The sequence below is a fragment of the Mytilus trossulus genome, chromosome 4 (genome assembly GCF_036588685.1).
Source record: "Mytilus trossulus isolate FHL-02 chromosome 4, PNRI_Mtr1.1.1.hap1, whole genome shotgun sequence".
In the NCBI taxonomy this organism is placed as follows: domain Eukaryota; kingdom Metazoa; phylum Mollusca; class Bivalvia; order Mytilida; family Mytilidae; genus Mytilus; species Mytilus trossulus.
This window is the reverse complement of record NC_086376.1, coordinates 58081267-58095212: the sequence shown is the minus strand read 5'-3', so window position 1 is coordinate 58095212 and position 13946 is coordinate 58081267. Positions and strand designations below refer to the sequence as shown.

General features: G+C 31.7%; 1 protein-coding gene across 2 annotated transcripts in view; it reads left to right on the top strand.

Annotated features, from left to right (window-relative positions):
• The window catches only part of LOC134715625 (G-protein coupled receptor dmsr-1-like), a 67769-nt gene extending 54215 nt beyond the window's left edge, over positions 1–13554 (top strand). For both annotated transcript variants that reach the window (XM_063577930.1, XM_063577929.1), the window contains exon 2: positions 11408–13554. In XM_063577930.1, the coding sequence (XP_063434000.1) occupies positions 11473–12702 (1230 nt within the window). In that variant the 5' untranslated portion in view covers positions 11408–11472 and the 3' untranslated portion in view covers positions 12703–13554. The remainder of the gene's footprint in view (positions 1–11407) is intronic.
• The last annotated feature ends 392 nt before the right edge of the window (positions 13555–13946 follow it).

The following is a 13946-nucleotide window of genomic DNA, read 5'->3' as shown; positions in this document are numbered from 1 at the left end:
AAATCATGTCGACTTATTTGTAGATCTTATTTTGCTGAACATTTTGCTATATACTGTTCTATATACTGTTCCTCTCTATCGTGTCTTAATTAATTAAGGGGCTTATGCTTATATACAAAATCTGAAAACTATGGGAGTACAGGACATTCCTGTAAACTAGAGGCTCTAAAGAGCCTGTGTCGCTCACCTTGGTCTATTGGTATGTGAATATTTAACAAAGGACACAGATGGATTCATGACAAAATTGTGTTTTGGTGATGGTGATATGTTTGTAGATCTTACTTTACTGAACATTCTTGCTGCATACAATTATCCCTATTTATAATGATTGGCCCATTAGTTTCAGTCGAAAATGACAAATTTTATAAAAATTGTTAAAAATTTACTATAAAGGCCAATAACTCCTTAGGGGGTCAATTGACCATTTTGGTCATGTTAGACTTATTTTTAGGTCTTACTTTGCTGTAAATTATTGCTGTTTACAGTTTATCGCTATCTGTATTAATATTCAAGTAAATAACAAAAAAACGGCAAAATTTCCTTAAAATTACTAATTCAGGGGCAGCACTCTAACAACCCGTTGTCCAATTCATCTGAAAATTTCAGAGCAGGTAGATCTTGACCTGATTAACAATATTAACCCCAATCAGATTTGCTCTAAATGATTTGGTTTTTGAATTATAAGCCAAAAACTGCATTTCACCCTTTTGTTCTATTTTTAGACATGGCGGCCATCTTGGTTGGTTGGCCAGGTCACCGCACACAATTTTAAAACTAGATACCCCAATGATGATTTTGGCCAAGTTTTATTTTATTTGGCCCAGTAGTTTCAGAGGAGAAAATTTTTGTAAAAAGATAACTAAGGTTTACGAAAAATGGTTAAAAATGGACTATAAAGGGCAATAACTCCTTAAGGGGTCAACAGACCATTTTGGTTCTGTTGAATTATTTTCAGATCTTACTTTGATGAACATTTTTGCTGTTTACAGTTTATCTCTATCTATAATAACATTCAAGATAATAACCAAAAACAGCAAAATTTCCTTAAAAATACCAATTCAGGGGCAGCACTCTAACAACCAGTTGTCCAATTCATCTGAAACTTTCAGAGCAGATAGATCTTGACCTGATATAAACCCAATCAGATTTGCTCTAAATGCTTTGGTTTTTGAGTTATAAGCCAAAAACTGCATTTTACCCCTATGTTCTATTTTTAGCCCTGACGGCCATCTTGGTTGGTTGGCCGGGTCACCAGACACTATTATCAAACTAAATACCCTAATGATGATTTTGGCCATGTTTAGTTAAATCTGACCCAGTAGTTTCAGAGGAGAAGATTTTTGTAAACGTTAAAGACGACAAACGCCAAGTGATTGAAAAAGCTCACTTGGCCCAGCCCTTCGGGCCAGGTGAGCTAAAAACATGAAAAGCTATGATCCAGATTTGCAGTGTTGAATTCAATAAAATATATTTGTTTTATACATTATTGATTTTATTCTTTCAATAAAGTTTATAAATAACATTCCGTCTATTTTTGGTCTATCAGTACATGAAAAAAGAACCAGACATATCTATTAATAAATAAATTTGTTTTCCTTGACCGGTACTTTTAAATTAAACAACAAACAGATTTGTTTAAAATGTTGTTCAATATTGCTCAAGTATTTATCATCTTTTTTCATGCATTTACTGCTTAGTGTCTGTAGCTGTATCATTGTGTATCATTGACCTCAATAGTTTCTTTTTATTCAAAGTTGTAAAGGGTTTTTGGTTGACAGGAGTGTTATATGTGATAAAATATAAGAATTAGAATGTATTTTTCATGAAAAACAAAAGTAAAGGTTGAATGTATAAAATTAAGTCTTTATATTTTTATTTCCTGTCATGTCAAAAATGTAAACAAATCACCCCAAGCTTGTTTTTTCTGACTGTTAATGACGCTTTTACACTAAATCCATTGAATGTTGGATGTGTACTGATTGATAATTAAGTTTAAGATGCATGATTTTTTTTATTAGTTGTTATTGGCTTTGATCTAGCTGTCAGTAACTGCGAGTACTCACAGATCTGTACTTAGTGTCTTTTTGTTGTTTACATGTACAAGTACCCGTGTTTTTGTTAGATTTATTTCTATGTGTATCGATCAGACGAGTTAAGCCTTTTCAACTGATTTTTATAGTTTGTTCTAATATTTGTACTGTTACTGTAGGTTAGGGGAGGGTCGGCTAGTTTAACTCTGCCACATTCTGTATGTGCCTGTCCCAAGTCAGGAACCTGTAATTCAGTTGCTGTCGTTTGTTGCCGTGTTACATATTTGTTTTTTTATATAAATTTCTTGAAAAACTTCATATGTGAGAGCGCTAACAATACCAGACAGTCACCTGGTTTTTCTCTGTCCACTGCAATGTGTCGCATGGGGACAAATAAAGGCAACAGCAGTATACCGCTGTTCAAAAAGCATAAATCCATGGACAAAAAACAAAATTGGGGTAACAAACTAAAACCAAGGGAAACGCATTAAATATAAGAGGAGAACGACACAACACTGAAATGTAACACACACAGAAATGGACCAAGCATCAGACAAAACCCAACGAGAATAACAAATAAAACATTAAATATAACAAAAACAGTGAAACCCCAGATCCTTGTTTTTGCACGCCTGATTGTGATTGGCTGGCGAAATAAATTAAATAATTTATGACAGTTATTGTTTGATTTTCTTTATTAATTTGTTCTTCAAATCACAGTTGTTATGATCCTCAGTTTTGCAAAGAATTCCGCTCAAACGGATGCTAGGGGCCGTCTTAAACTTGCAGCGGAGCGAGAGATTTTATTCCTTGTTGAAGACCTCACTATGACTTTGAGATGAAGAACAGCAATAAAAGCACTGTTCCTTTGCTTTTTGTGTGTTTGATATGCATGAATCATGATATTTTTTTGTGTCATGGATAGATACCCCACATCCTTTCTTTTATATTACATACACTGTTCACTAATTTATGATAATATATCAATGGCCTTTAGGAATAATTTATTTGCTTTGTTTCAAGCACATTTAACAAATCACAAGGGGAGGTTTTACTTGAATAAGTCCAAGAAAAAAATGTGCAGGGTTCCCACTTACAATGGCGTTTCAGAAAGGAAGTTCTACGCAGAACTCTGGGATAGATAATCATCCCATCTCGGACCATATTCAAGTCGGACCACGAACACTCGGACCAATTCTAAAACAACTCGGACCATTTAAAAAGACAACTCGGATCATGTACGAAATCTCATATACTACAAAAACACAAGCTGCATAAAGTACAGATCTCAGTGGCGGATCAAAAGAGGGGCGTTTGACAATACATTCTACTTCTATTGGAACATGTATTTTATATTACAAAAGGAAAGACCTCTCAATTGTTCAAGAACAATTGACAGTTTAATTATTATTATTATTCTTTCCGCCAAACTTTAACGAAATTTCCCAAAAAAAGTACGCGACATGTTGAAATGATATTAGGTATTTAGTATCGGTTGACCAAAAGCTATCTTGTGGTGAGGGCACGACCCCGTAACATTTCCTTTATAGGAGTTATCTCCCCGAACACCAAAAACCTTGTTATCATTCTAACTCCATAACCATAATAGGTAGAAAAAAAACAAAGGGTGGAATTTGTTCAGGAACAGACCCTTGTGCTTCGCTACATTTGAATTGAAAAGATTCAACGACTCATTGGTAGGGTTATGCCCCTTTGAAAATTAACAAATTTCGGTTGGCCACTGAAACTCAGAAACTGTAAATTGTAGCCACCTAGGATCATCACCAATGATCATTAATTGACATGGACATGAAAATTGACCTAAGGTCAAAGGTCAAGGTCATGACCTAGATTTTGACCTTAGCTTGTTATCGGATTTCCTAAATAACCGTAAAAGATAGCTGATAAAATGTAACGGAGGAAATGTGTGTCTTGTTGAGATCTACATTTGTTATGTTGGGTTTAAAATCATTGGACCAACTGTTATGGATCTAGGGCACCAAAACTGTTTTGGGGTCCGAAATGATGATTGTTTGCTTATAACCCAAAAGTGGTTAGAGATAGAAAGAAACTTTGAATTGCAATAATGATCAGCATAATAAGATCTACAAAGTTAGGTCAAGGTCAGAGGTCAAGTCCCTAGCAACGACATGAAACATCTTAGCAACCATATATGTTTGAACTTAGAAGGCTATGGATAATATAAATATGAAATTTTTAATACTGGAAATGACATTTTTGTCCCTAGCAACGACATATAAGTCCTTAACAATCACTTATTTTTTTAACTTTAAATACTATGAATAGTACATATGACATTTTTAATACTAACAGTAATATGTTTATCCTTATGAATGATTTTTGTCCTTAGCAACCACTTGTTATGAACATAAAAGTCCTTAGAAACCATATATTTTTTAACTAAGAAGGCAATTAATAAAAGAAAAAAGGAAAGACCTATCAATTGTTTATGAACAATTGACTTTTAATTTTTTATTGCACTTTGATACCTTGGAGTTTTGGTAAAGCTAGCATGTAAGTCTATGTAATTGAGAATAATGTTTAACTCCGATTGTTCTTTGAATGATTGTAATCTTCCAACCACAAAAATGAAAGGTTTTATTCGCGACAGATTTCAGAAAATGTAAATTGTATCTACTTATAGCGTGGTATATATAATGTTGAGAATGCACGTGTATCTCGTATTTGTGTTGTACATACATGATACTCTATTTAAGACGAGACCAATGCTATTAATGTTTATTGTTAAAACTTATTGAAAAATAAATCTTTCGTTTTGTCTATCTACAATGGTAATCATTAGGGTCAGTAAGGCTCAAAAAGGGGCATAATACTATAGCATACAACGATTAATTCCTGGATGATTCTATTCCATGATCAAGTAGTAGTTATTACCACGTAAATGAAACATCATAACAGCAATGATATTTGAATAAAGGAGGTGTGCAAATTTGATCATGTGCAAAAAGGAAACTTTGTTCACAGCAATAATATCTAGTGTTTCTTTGAATTTAATGCAAATTTGGGATTTTGTGGCAAATCAAACCAATATTCAGAAAATCCACAGAATTTACATCAGGGTTTTCCTCCTACCAATTTTATAGAGAGACGAAAAGTAAAATCACAAAAATACTGAAATCCGAGGAAAATCCAAAACGGAAAGTCCCTATTTAAGTTTTATCAAAGGGAGATTCGACCGTTTTAAAAGTCGAAAACATTCATCATTCATATGTTGTGGTATATAGCTTTTATTGTTTTCAAACTGAGTCTTTAACGACCTACATCATGCATGCTGAGTCACTCAAGTTGACCACACCCTAGAAGATGTAGTTGAATAAGTAAATATTGGTAGTTTTGAAGTAATAAATATTCATTAAAAGTTGTTTTAAAGCAATCAAATGTAGTCCTGCATTCAGTTATACTCTTTCGATTGAGTATCGAATTAAATCAAATACAAGAGTACAATAGGATGTGCTGGGAATTTTCTATAAAATTTCAAATGTGTAGCACTGAAACAACATACGGGAACATAAATTAAATCCTTAAACTTCAAATGCAAATGTTTTTTTAAAAAAAAACGGAAACTGTGCTGGTTTTTTTTTATATAACGAAAGATTGAATTAATTTAAAGCAGAGAAGATACAACAGCATCAGTTTTAATTAAATTGTATTCTCCGAGTAAAATACATGGCAAGTTTATTCTAACGGTTTATTCGATTTGTCAAGTAAAACACTGAAATTCAAATGTCCCGGAATAGAAAATGATTTTACAATAACAATAACTATTAAAATGCATTTAGAATAATGACATCACTCTAAAATTACATTTTCATTTGTTTTTTGATGTACTTTGGGATCGTTATTAGATTTTCGAATGCAATTTTCATTCTGAAAATAATTGCTGCATTCAACTAGAAAAATTTGCACAGCATTATATATAGTAATGAAACTGCAGTTTTGGTTTATGAATATTTATGGGGAACCATTACAACTGAAAGTCATTCAATCTCTACTTTCCATAACATGTAATTAATACATGTTTGTTTATGTAAATTTTGGAACATTAATAGAAGATTGCAATGGATACGAGATAAGCAGGTCAAGATCATCTGCTAATTGTTAACATGTCAAAACCGTATAAATATAGGGAAGCTTTTGAAAGATTCTCCAAAATTCTGATTGAAAATGAAATGAATAGGATATTAAAATTATTTTCTTTTGTAAGTGTTTATACATATGTACGAGTCTTATTAAATCGTCCAACCAGAACACCAGAATGGCATCGGATCACCCGGAAATTACGATTCTTCAAAAACAGGGAAACATATACAAATGTTATAAATATTTAAACCAAGATATAGTATGTCAAAATGTAATTTTACCGTTTACATCGACATGTCAGTCGCCCCAACAAAATTACCTTCGTCATTGTCTATCTTTTCAATTTAAAATACCATAGTCATGATGCTTGAACTTGTTTGTTCATTTCAATATTTTCATGGTGCATATAGATCTATAAATCCTTCAACATTTTTGTGTAAAGATATTTTGTATCATATACACAAGTACAAGGATGTTTTTTAAACATAAGAGCTAAGGCCATTGGTGCTTTTAGATCTTTTGTATGATCACCTGTAAGAAAAATAATTTCATATCTTTCTACACCTGATTCATTCCACAGCTTGGGAAAGTATTTCAGTAGGTACTTTACTTTTTTGTCCAATCAGATCACATTGTTCAGACACATTGCTCTACGTTAAGTTATATGTACAAATAAGAGTATCCTAGTTTCCGGAATGAAATACTACCGTGCCAGATAGACTTGCTACAATTCCCTTACTTTATTTCTTTCTTACTTATCTTATCGGTTACTGAAAACGGCCAGTATACTGATTGTCCTTAGAGAAAGCCTTCCTCAGTATAATGGTAATCTCTTAGTTATAGCATTAAAATTGTTAAAGGGGCGAAATTGAAAAAAAAAAGAAAAAAGGAAGGGACATGTAGCAAGTCTACAGTGCCACCTTAACAGGGGAAAAGTTGATTCCTCTGTTAGTTGGAAATCCACAGTTCGTATATACTGTATAAACATGTCATCTAGAAATTAAATATGTTTTGTTATTTTTGTTATTTATTTTTTTTAATTTACGAAATACATTTTAAACGTATCAAAGCTGTCCTTTTATGTATGTATTAGATGTTTGTTTTAATGATAGTGTCTCATAAGTCGTTTTCGGCTGGCATCCTTTTACTTAAATGTTAGGTTCTTATGACTTTATGTGTATATATATATATATTGATATTGTAATGGATGGTGACACTTTAATAAAATAAATCTTATCTTATCTTATACTCTAATACTGTACGTCGTCTTCTTGTAGCACATGTTTAATTAGTATACATGTACAGGTATTAAAAAAGTAATCATAAATAAATGTTGGTGTAGGCGGCATTATGGAAATGATCAGGATCTTGTGCAGGCATTATACCTTACAGAACTCTGTACACTTAAAAAAAACACAAATTAAAATGTCTTTGAGGTAATAATAAAATCGAAAATTCTGCAGTGTTGAAAGTGGTTTATTAAAGATTACCATCATAAATAACAGCCTAGATATCAGGTATAAAAAGCAATCAGCATTTATATTGAGTAATTTCTTCATTAACTAGTGGAATATATGCTTTGATGTTTCACTAAGAGTATTTTATCGTAAATTGGTGTTCTAACTATTTTTCGTTAATAGTTGATTTAAATATGATAACAATGAAAATAAACAACATTAATTTGTTAAACATTTTTTTTATTTATTAAACATTTGACTTTTATCCCGTTTCTCTAATTTTAAATTAACGTAACTTTTGATGAAAAGCGTGTTTTTTCCCTCGTTCATCCATACTATCGATAATTAAGTTTTCCGTAGACACTCAGATTTGTCTATAAAGGAAAAGAATGGACACTGTCGTAATGGTTGTATAATGACCTATAAGGGTTTACTTTTACAAATTGTGACTTGGATGGAGATGTGTCTTATTGGCACTTATATCACACCTTCTTATATCTACTTAATAATACCTTAAAGTTTGGTAAAGATGCTTTTTATGAACCGGAAGATGAGGGACTTGTGACTGTAGATATGTTTTATTGTATTGTAAATCTATAATGCAGCTTACACTACATACCTTAGCTGAAGTTGACAAACCTATCGTAATTTTAGGTCTTCAATTCTCTGCAACTTCATACTTTTTTTTTTTACTTTTTTATTCGAGCATCACTTATGTCTTTTGTAGATGAAAGACGCGTCCTGGTGTGCAATATTTTAACCATGGTATCTATAAATGAGTTTATTTTTCAATCTTTCAAGAAATTGTATATTTTTTCTATTTTGTATTGAATCAAACTTCAAACAATAAAGTTGAAATAAAACACATAGAACATGGTACATTAAAAATGGAGCTATAGTGATTTTTAGAGTATGGCTAAAATCGAATTTAAGGATCGTGATTGGTTAAATAGAAGGAAACAGACAAAATGTCAATAATACATGTCACTAAAAAGAAAATTGCAATTTTTAATCATTTGACGTGTTGTATGAAATTCTAATGATAAATTTAAATCAATTTAAACCTACATGCAGAGTTTTAAAGAAATTGAGAAACGTCAAAATTGTCTTGGATAATTGCTGGATACTATGAAAAGGTCTCATTCTTTTATAATGAAAATAGAAAATTGTGTTTACCCAAATAAACCTTCCAATTTCCTCGATAACATGTGACTTTAGTATAGTAAAAAGATTGTGACAATTTCAGAGGGAAAATCAGAACTGACTTATTTGTATGTATAATCTGTAATGACCTTCTGATATAATCATAACACTTTTTAGTGCAGGAGGCAAATAAGAATAAAATATTGGATTTAGCGTCATAAGGATTTTGTTAAATATGTGAAATGAAAGTCAAACTTCTTTAGTTATTAAATTACCATTGATATTATGTCGCATATAAGAGTACATTCAATTGATATAAATTAATTCCAACATTATTTCAGCTGTCAAGGTATTGGCTAATCATCATGAGATTGCCGCATAAATCATCTAGAATTATAAGCTCCCAGTAAAAATCAAATTACGTTATTGCATTATTTTACGATATGCATTTTTTGTCAGAATCAATTAAGTTATTTTATAGTCAGACTTAACTTATGAATAACAATCCGATTTAGCACTCGCACCTGTTCAAATGTTGAGTCTCGCCAATACGTGTTAATAGAATGGTGTTATACCTCCTTCATTTAGATGTCAAGAGAATAAACAAAACTTGTAAACCTGACCTTCTTTGTGAAATAAACAAAATATTGGTGACATTCCAAGATGCAATGCGATTCATGAATAACACCATCTTTCCATTAACAGTTTAACACTCGCCATGGAATAAAGTGTTTTTCTGAACTATTATCGTACGTAGTTACTAATGTTTCAAACTTATTTACATCTGCCCTTGTTAGGGAAAAATTCTACATGAATTACATTAGGTATGTATGAATTTATTATCTGCCCTTGTTAGGGTAAAATTCTGCATGAATTACATTAGGTATGTATAAATTCATTACCTACCCTTGTTAGGGTAAAACTCTACATAGATTTCATTAGGTATGTATGAATTTATTATCTACCCTTGTTAGGGTAAAATTCTACATGAATTACATTAGGTATGTACGAATTTATTATCTGCCCTTGTTTGGGTTTAATTCTACATAAATCACATTAGGTGTGGAAGAATATTATCTTTATAGGGTTAAATTATACATAATTTACATTAGTTATATGTAAGGTATCTACCCTTTTTTATGGTTAAATTCTACATAAATTATATTAGGCATGTACGGAATTTTTACTATCTGCCCTTGTTAGGGTTAAATTCTACATAAATTATATTAGGTATATGCGCGTTTTTCAATAAAAGCGTTATTTTCAGACCTAAAAAAAAATGGAAAATAAACTTGTCTAAAATTTAATTCCAAGAGTTATTTTGAATACCTCTATAATAGACCTGTTTGTAAACAAAAAGTGCAATCTTAAATATTCTTTAAAATGATATTATTTTCATAATTTGTGAACTGTTTCGTAGGGGACTTTTGTCCCCTACGAAACGTCTTCTAAACACACATATTTTTTGCAATTTTAAATGTTTCCTATAGACATTCCAGTTTGTTTACTTTAAATACTAGAAAAATATCATTTTTTTCTGAATTGGAAAACCATTTTTATCGATAAAGATTAGACAGTACTTCACATATGAAGGTTCAACTTATGTTACGTAGTGAACATTTTGATGCGTTTCGTAGTGGACAAAACCGTTTCGTAGTGGACAAAAAGTTTCGTAGTTGACATCAACCCTATCATATGTTAATAAAAACATAATAAAAATTACATGAAACTAACCCTTGTTATTTGTTTTGCACGAATATAATTGAAAAAAGATTAAAATAAGACTGCATGGTAGTGGTAGTGTCCACTACGAAACGTTTTTCTTCCATACTTGTTTCGTAGGGGACCGTTTCGTAAGGGACATATTCGCATGTTTTATTTTTTTCCCACAATTCCTATATTGCAATAGTAACAAGACTGATTGTATTCATCAAAGCATTTATCAAACTGTACACTGATATTTTTTTCATAATTTTAAAACCAGATACTGAAGCAGATTTGACCCGTTTCGTAGTGGACATTATCAAAAATACGGTATCACTCTGGTCCATTTGATGTGCTCAATTTTTCTTACCAACAATTTAATTGCCGTTATAAAAGCATCACTTCTTTTGTAAGACCCTAATGTTTATATCTCTTGCAAACAAAAATTACATTGATTTTATAGAACTGTTTAATTGGCAAATTTTAATGACTTCGTTTTGTAGTGGACATTTTGTGAGGGACACACCTTCTGAAATTAAAAAACCTATAATGAAAGCTGTTTATTAAAATATGTTGGCTCTGAACATACTTTTGAATATTTAAAGAACTTATGTAAGATAAAAAAAAACATTGATTTCTTCTTTTTTTTACGATATTTTACAGTATGAATGTTCAACAGGCAGTCTAGGGACATGCCATTTTGGTTGTTTTGTTTTGGACCAATATCTTTTCAATCCCTCTAAAAATAAACTGTTTCTTTGCATAAAAATGTTAAATCTAATTCAATGTACTGACTGCACAAAACAATACTTGCAAAGATCAAACACATTTTTTTTAAGTGGCTGGGACAAGAAAATACGTTTTTATTGAAAAACGCCCATATATAGATTTTTAGATGTCGTTTGAGATTTTTTCCATGTTGTTTTAAATTCACTATTTTATTTTTTTCAGATTTCAAGATAGCAGACGTAATCATGTGACATTGATGTAGATATCTACAGAACCTGAAAGACAAGATGTCTGTGACAATATCAAACATCACTTCTATTGTGACGTCATCAATAAATTCAACAGAAAGAATGAATACGTCACTGGTTACGTGTACTCCCGGTGACGCGTTATTCTTAACCAGCGTCAATAGTTCGTCACTTACCCCTTTACAAGTATTTGGAGTTTCGTATGCCTACCTACATGGATACATCAGTATTTGTGTTTGTCTTTTTGGTTTCATGGCGAACATGGCAAACATTATAGTATTGACAAGGAAAAATATGATTTCATCGACAAATTTCATCTTAACGTGGCTGGCTATAGCGGATTTATTTACGATGCTTGATTACTTCCCATTCGCAGTGCATTTTTACATCCTGAAAGATGTGGATTTACCCCCGCTGTTTACCCGTGGCTACGGTTGGATTTGTTTTCTTTTGTTCCATGGCAGCTTCAGCATATGTTGTCACACAATAGCAATATGGCTAACAATAGCACTGGCTATTTTTAGATTTTTATACATATGGTTTCCAACAAGAGGTAGCACGTTATGTTCACTGGATCATGCTAAAAAAGTCATCGTTGTGATAATTGTCAGTACAATTATATTCACAATACCTAACGTTATTGCAAACGACTTTGATTTTGTGGATGTGTGCGAGAAAACCATCAATACAACAAACACAAGCACTGTGATATATAAAAGAGAAAAAATATACAAATGGAAACTCCGACAAGAAAATGCCTTCTTTCAATTTAACGAATCTTTAAACTTTTTTGTGCAAGCCAGCTTGATGAAAATAATTCCATGTATAATGCTGACACTTCTTACAATCTTGCTTGTTATTGCCATGCATCGAGCGTATAAAAGACGAATGGCTTTAAAGAACAAGGGTAAGAAAGAGGACTCGGACAAACACAATGAACACAACCGCACTACGTTAATGTTACTAGCAGTTGTGGTTTTGTTCCTAATTACAGAGCTACCACAAGGTATCATGACAATTCTCAACATAGTTGATATCGAAAGATTTTACGAAAGTGTGTATATGCCTCTCGGTGACTTATTTGACATTACGGCTTTGTGTAACAACGCGATAAACTTTGTCTTGTATTGTACGATGAGCACACAATTCAGAGAAACTTTTCGTCAAACATTCTGTAGTTGTTGCCCCAAAATTCGTCCAGGATGGAGAAAAATGGGTGTGGCACACGCTGAAAGGAATGGAGCTACAGTTACAACTACCCATGTGTGATAATAGATATTTGTTCTGTAATTCAAAATTACAATGGATATTCTGAAGCATGGATTTTCAGCATTTGTGAGCAAAAGACAAAATATGGTAGTGACTGCATAGGTTAATAACTATTTACATGTAATGCATCTGTTTTGCCCAAAACTGATGCAAATCCTCTCTGTGTATATTTTTACGCTGTTGATAAAACCGAATAAGTAAATGTACAGGTATTTTAAGTTCGAGAAATTCAGTCAGAAAATATTTATAAATAATTATTTTCAAAAAATATTTAAATTTTTCTTTGTAAATCGAACAAAATGATAAGATAATAAGATCATCAGGAAAAACTCGGGTTGTTTATGTATTTTATACAGAACAGGTTCGACATAACATCCCCTACTTTCTTTTCCATTTAACTGTTTTCTCTACTTCTCTACATTTTTGTATTGTCAAAGTGAAAGCAACATTATCATCTACTTAATAATTAGAATATTGTACAAACTACCGTACACTAATACATAGTAAATGACCGTGCACCGTTTAGAAGGTTCTGTCTGCACTCATCTGTATTTGTAGGTCACAATGTTTAGATACATATATTAGTTGTTCCTCTTTTAACCAATGGTCTTAAGAGTGGTCGGATTTTTTTTACATATTAATTATTTGTTTATCTAACGACTTCTGGCTTATGGCTTGAGAATTTGATAAAATAGTTTTAATCAAAAGAAAGATGCAACAAAAGTGTAGTGTATCTTTCATCCGAGTACTAAATTTCCAAATAAAACAGAAATTGATCAAGCTAACTTCAGAACTAGTTCATACCAAAATCATTATGGTTATTTTTAATACCAAACTTACAGATTTATAATAATCCCCAGGTGTTTTTTTTTTAAATATATGTTAAAACTTTTTAATTTTTTGAAACAGTAAAATACAATGAATTGATACCGGTTAACAATGTCAAATATGCAATATTGTAGAATCATGTAAACGTTATTACACCTTGTCCAAGCCTTTTAGCGTGCACATAAGATAATTGTACAAGTATGTTGATAGGTAATTGACCAATGCACATTAAAAGTTCAAAATTGATAGCATTTTAAGGTTTAAGTTCATAGTCTTGTTTCCCGCATAATCAAGTTGTTATTGCAAATTACAGACATACTAGTAAAATAAGTAGTGATCAGCTTTACTCGTACGTTCAGTTTATCAGTTTGGCTGCTATATCAAAATTCAGTACATTTAACCCTGGCAAAATCAAG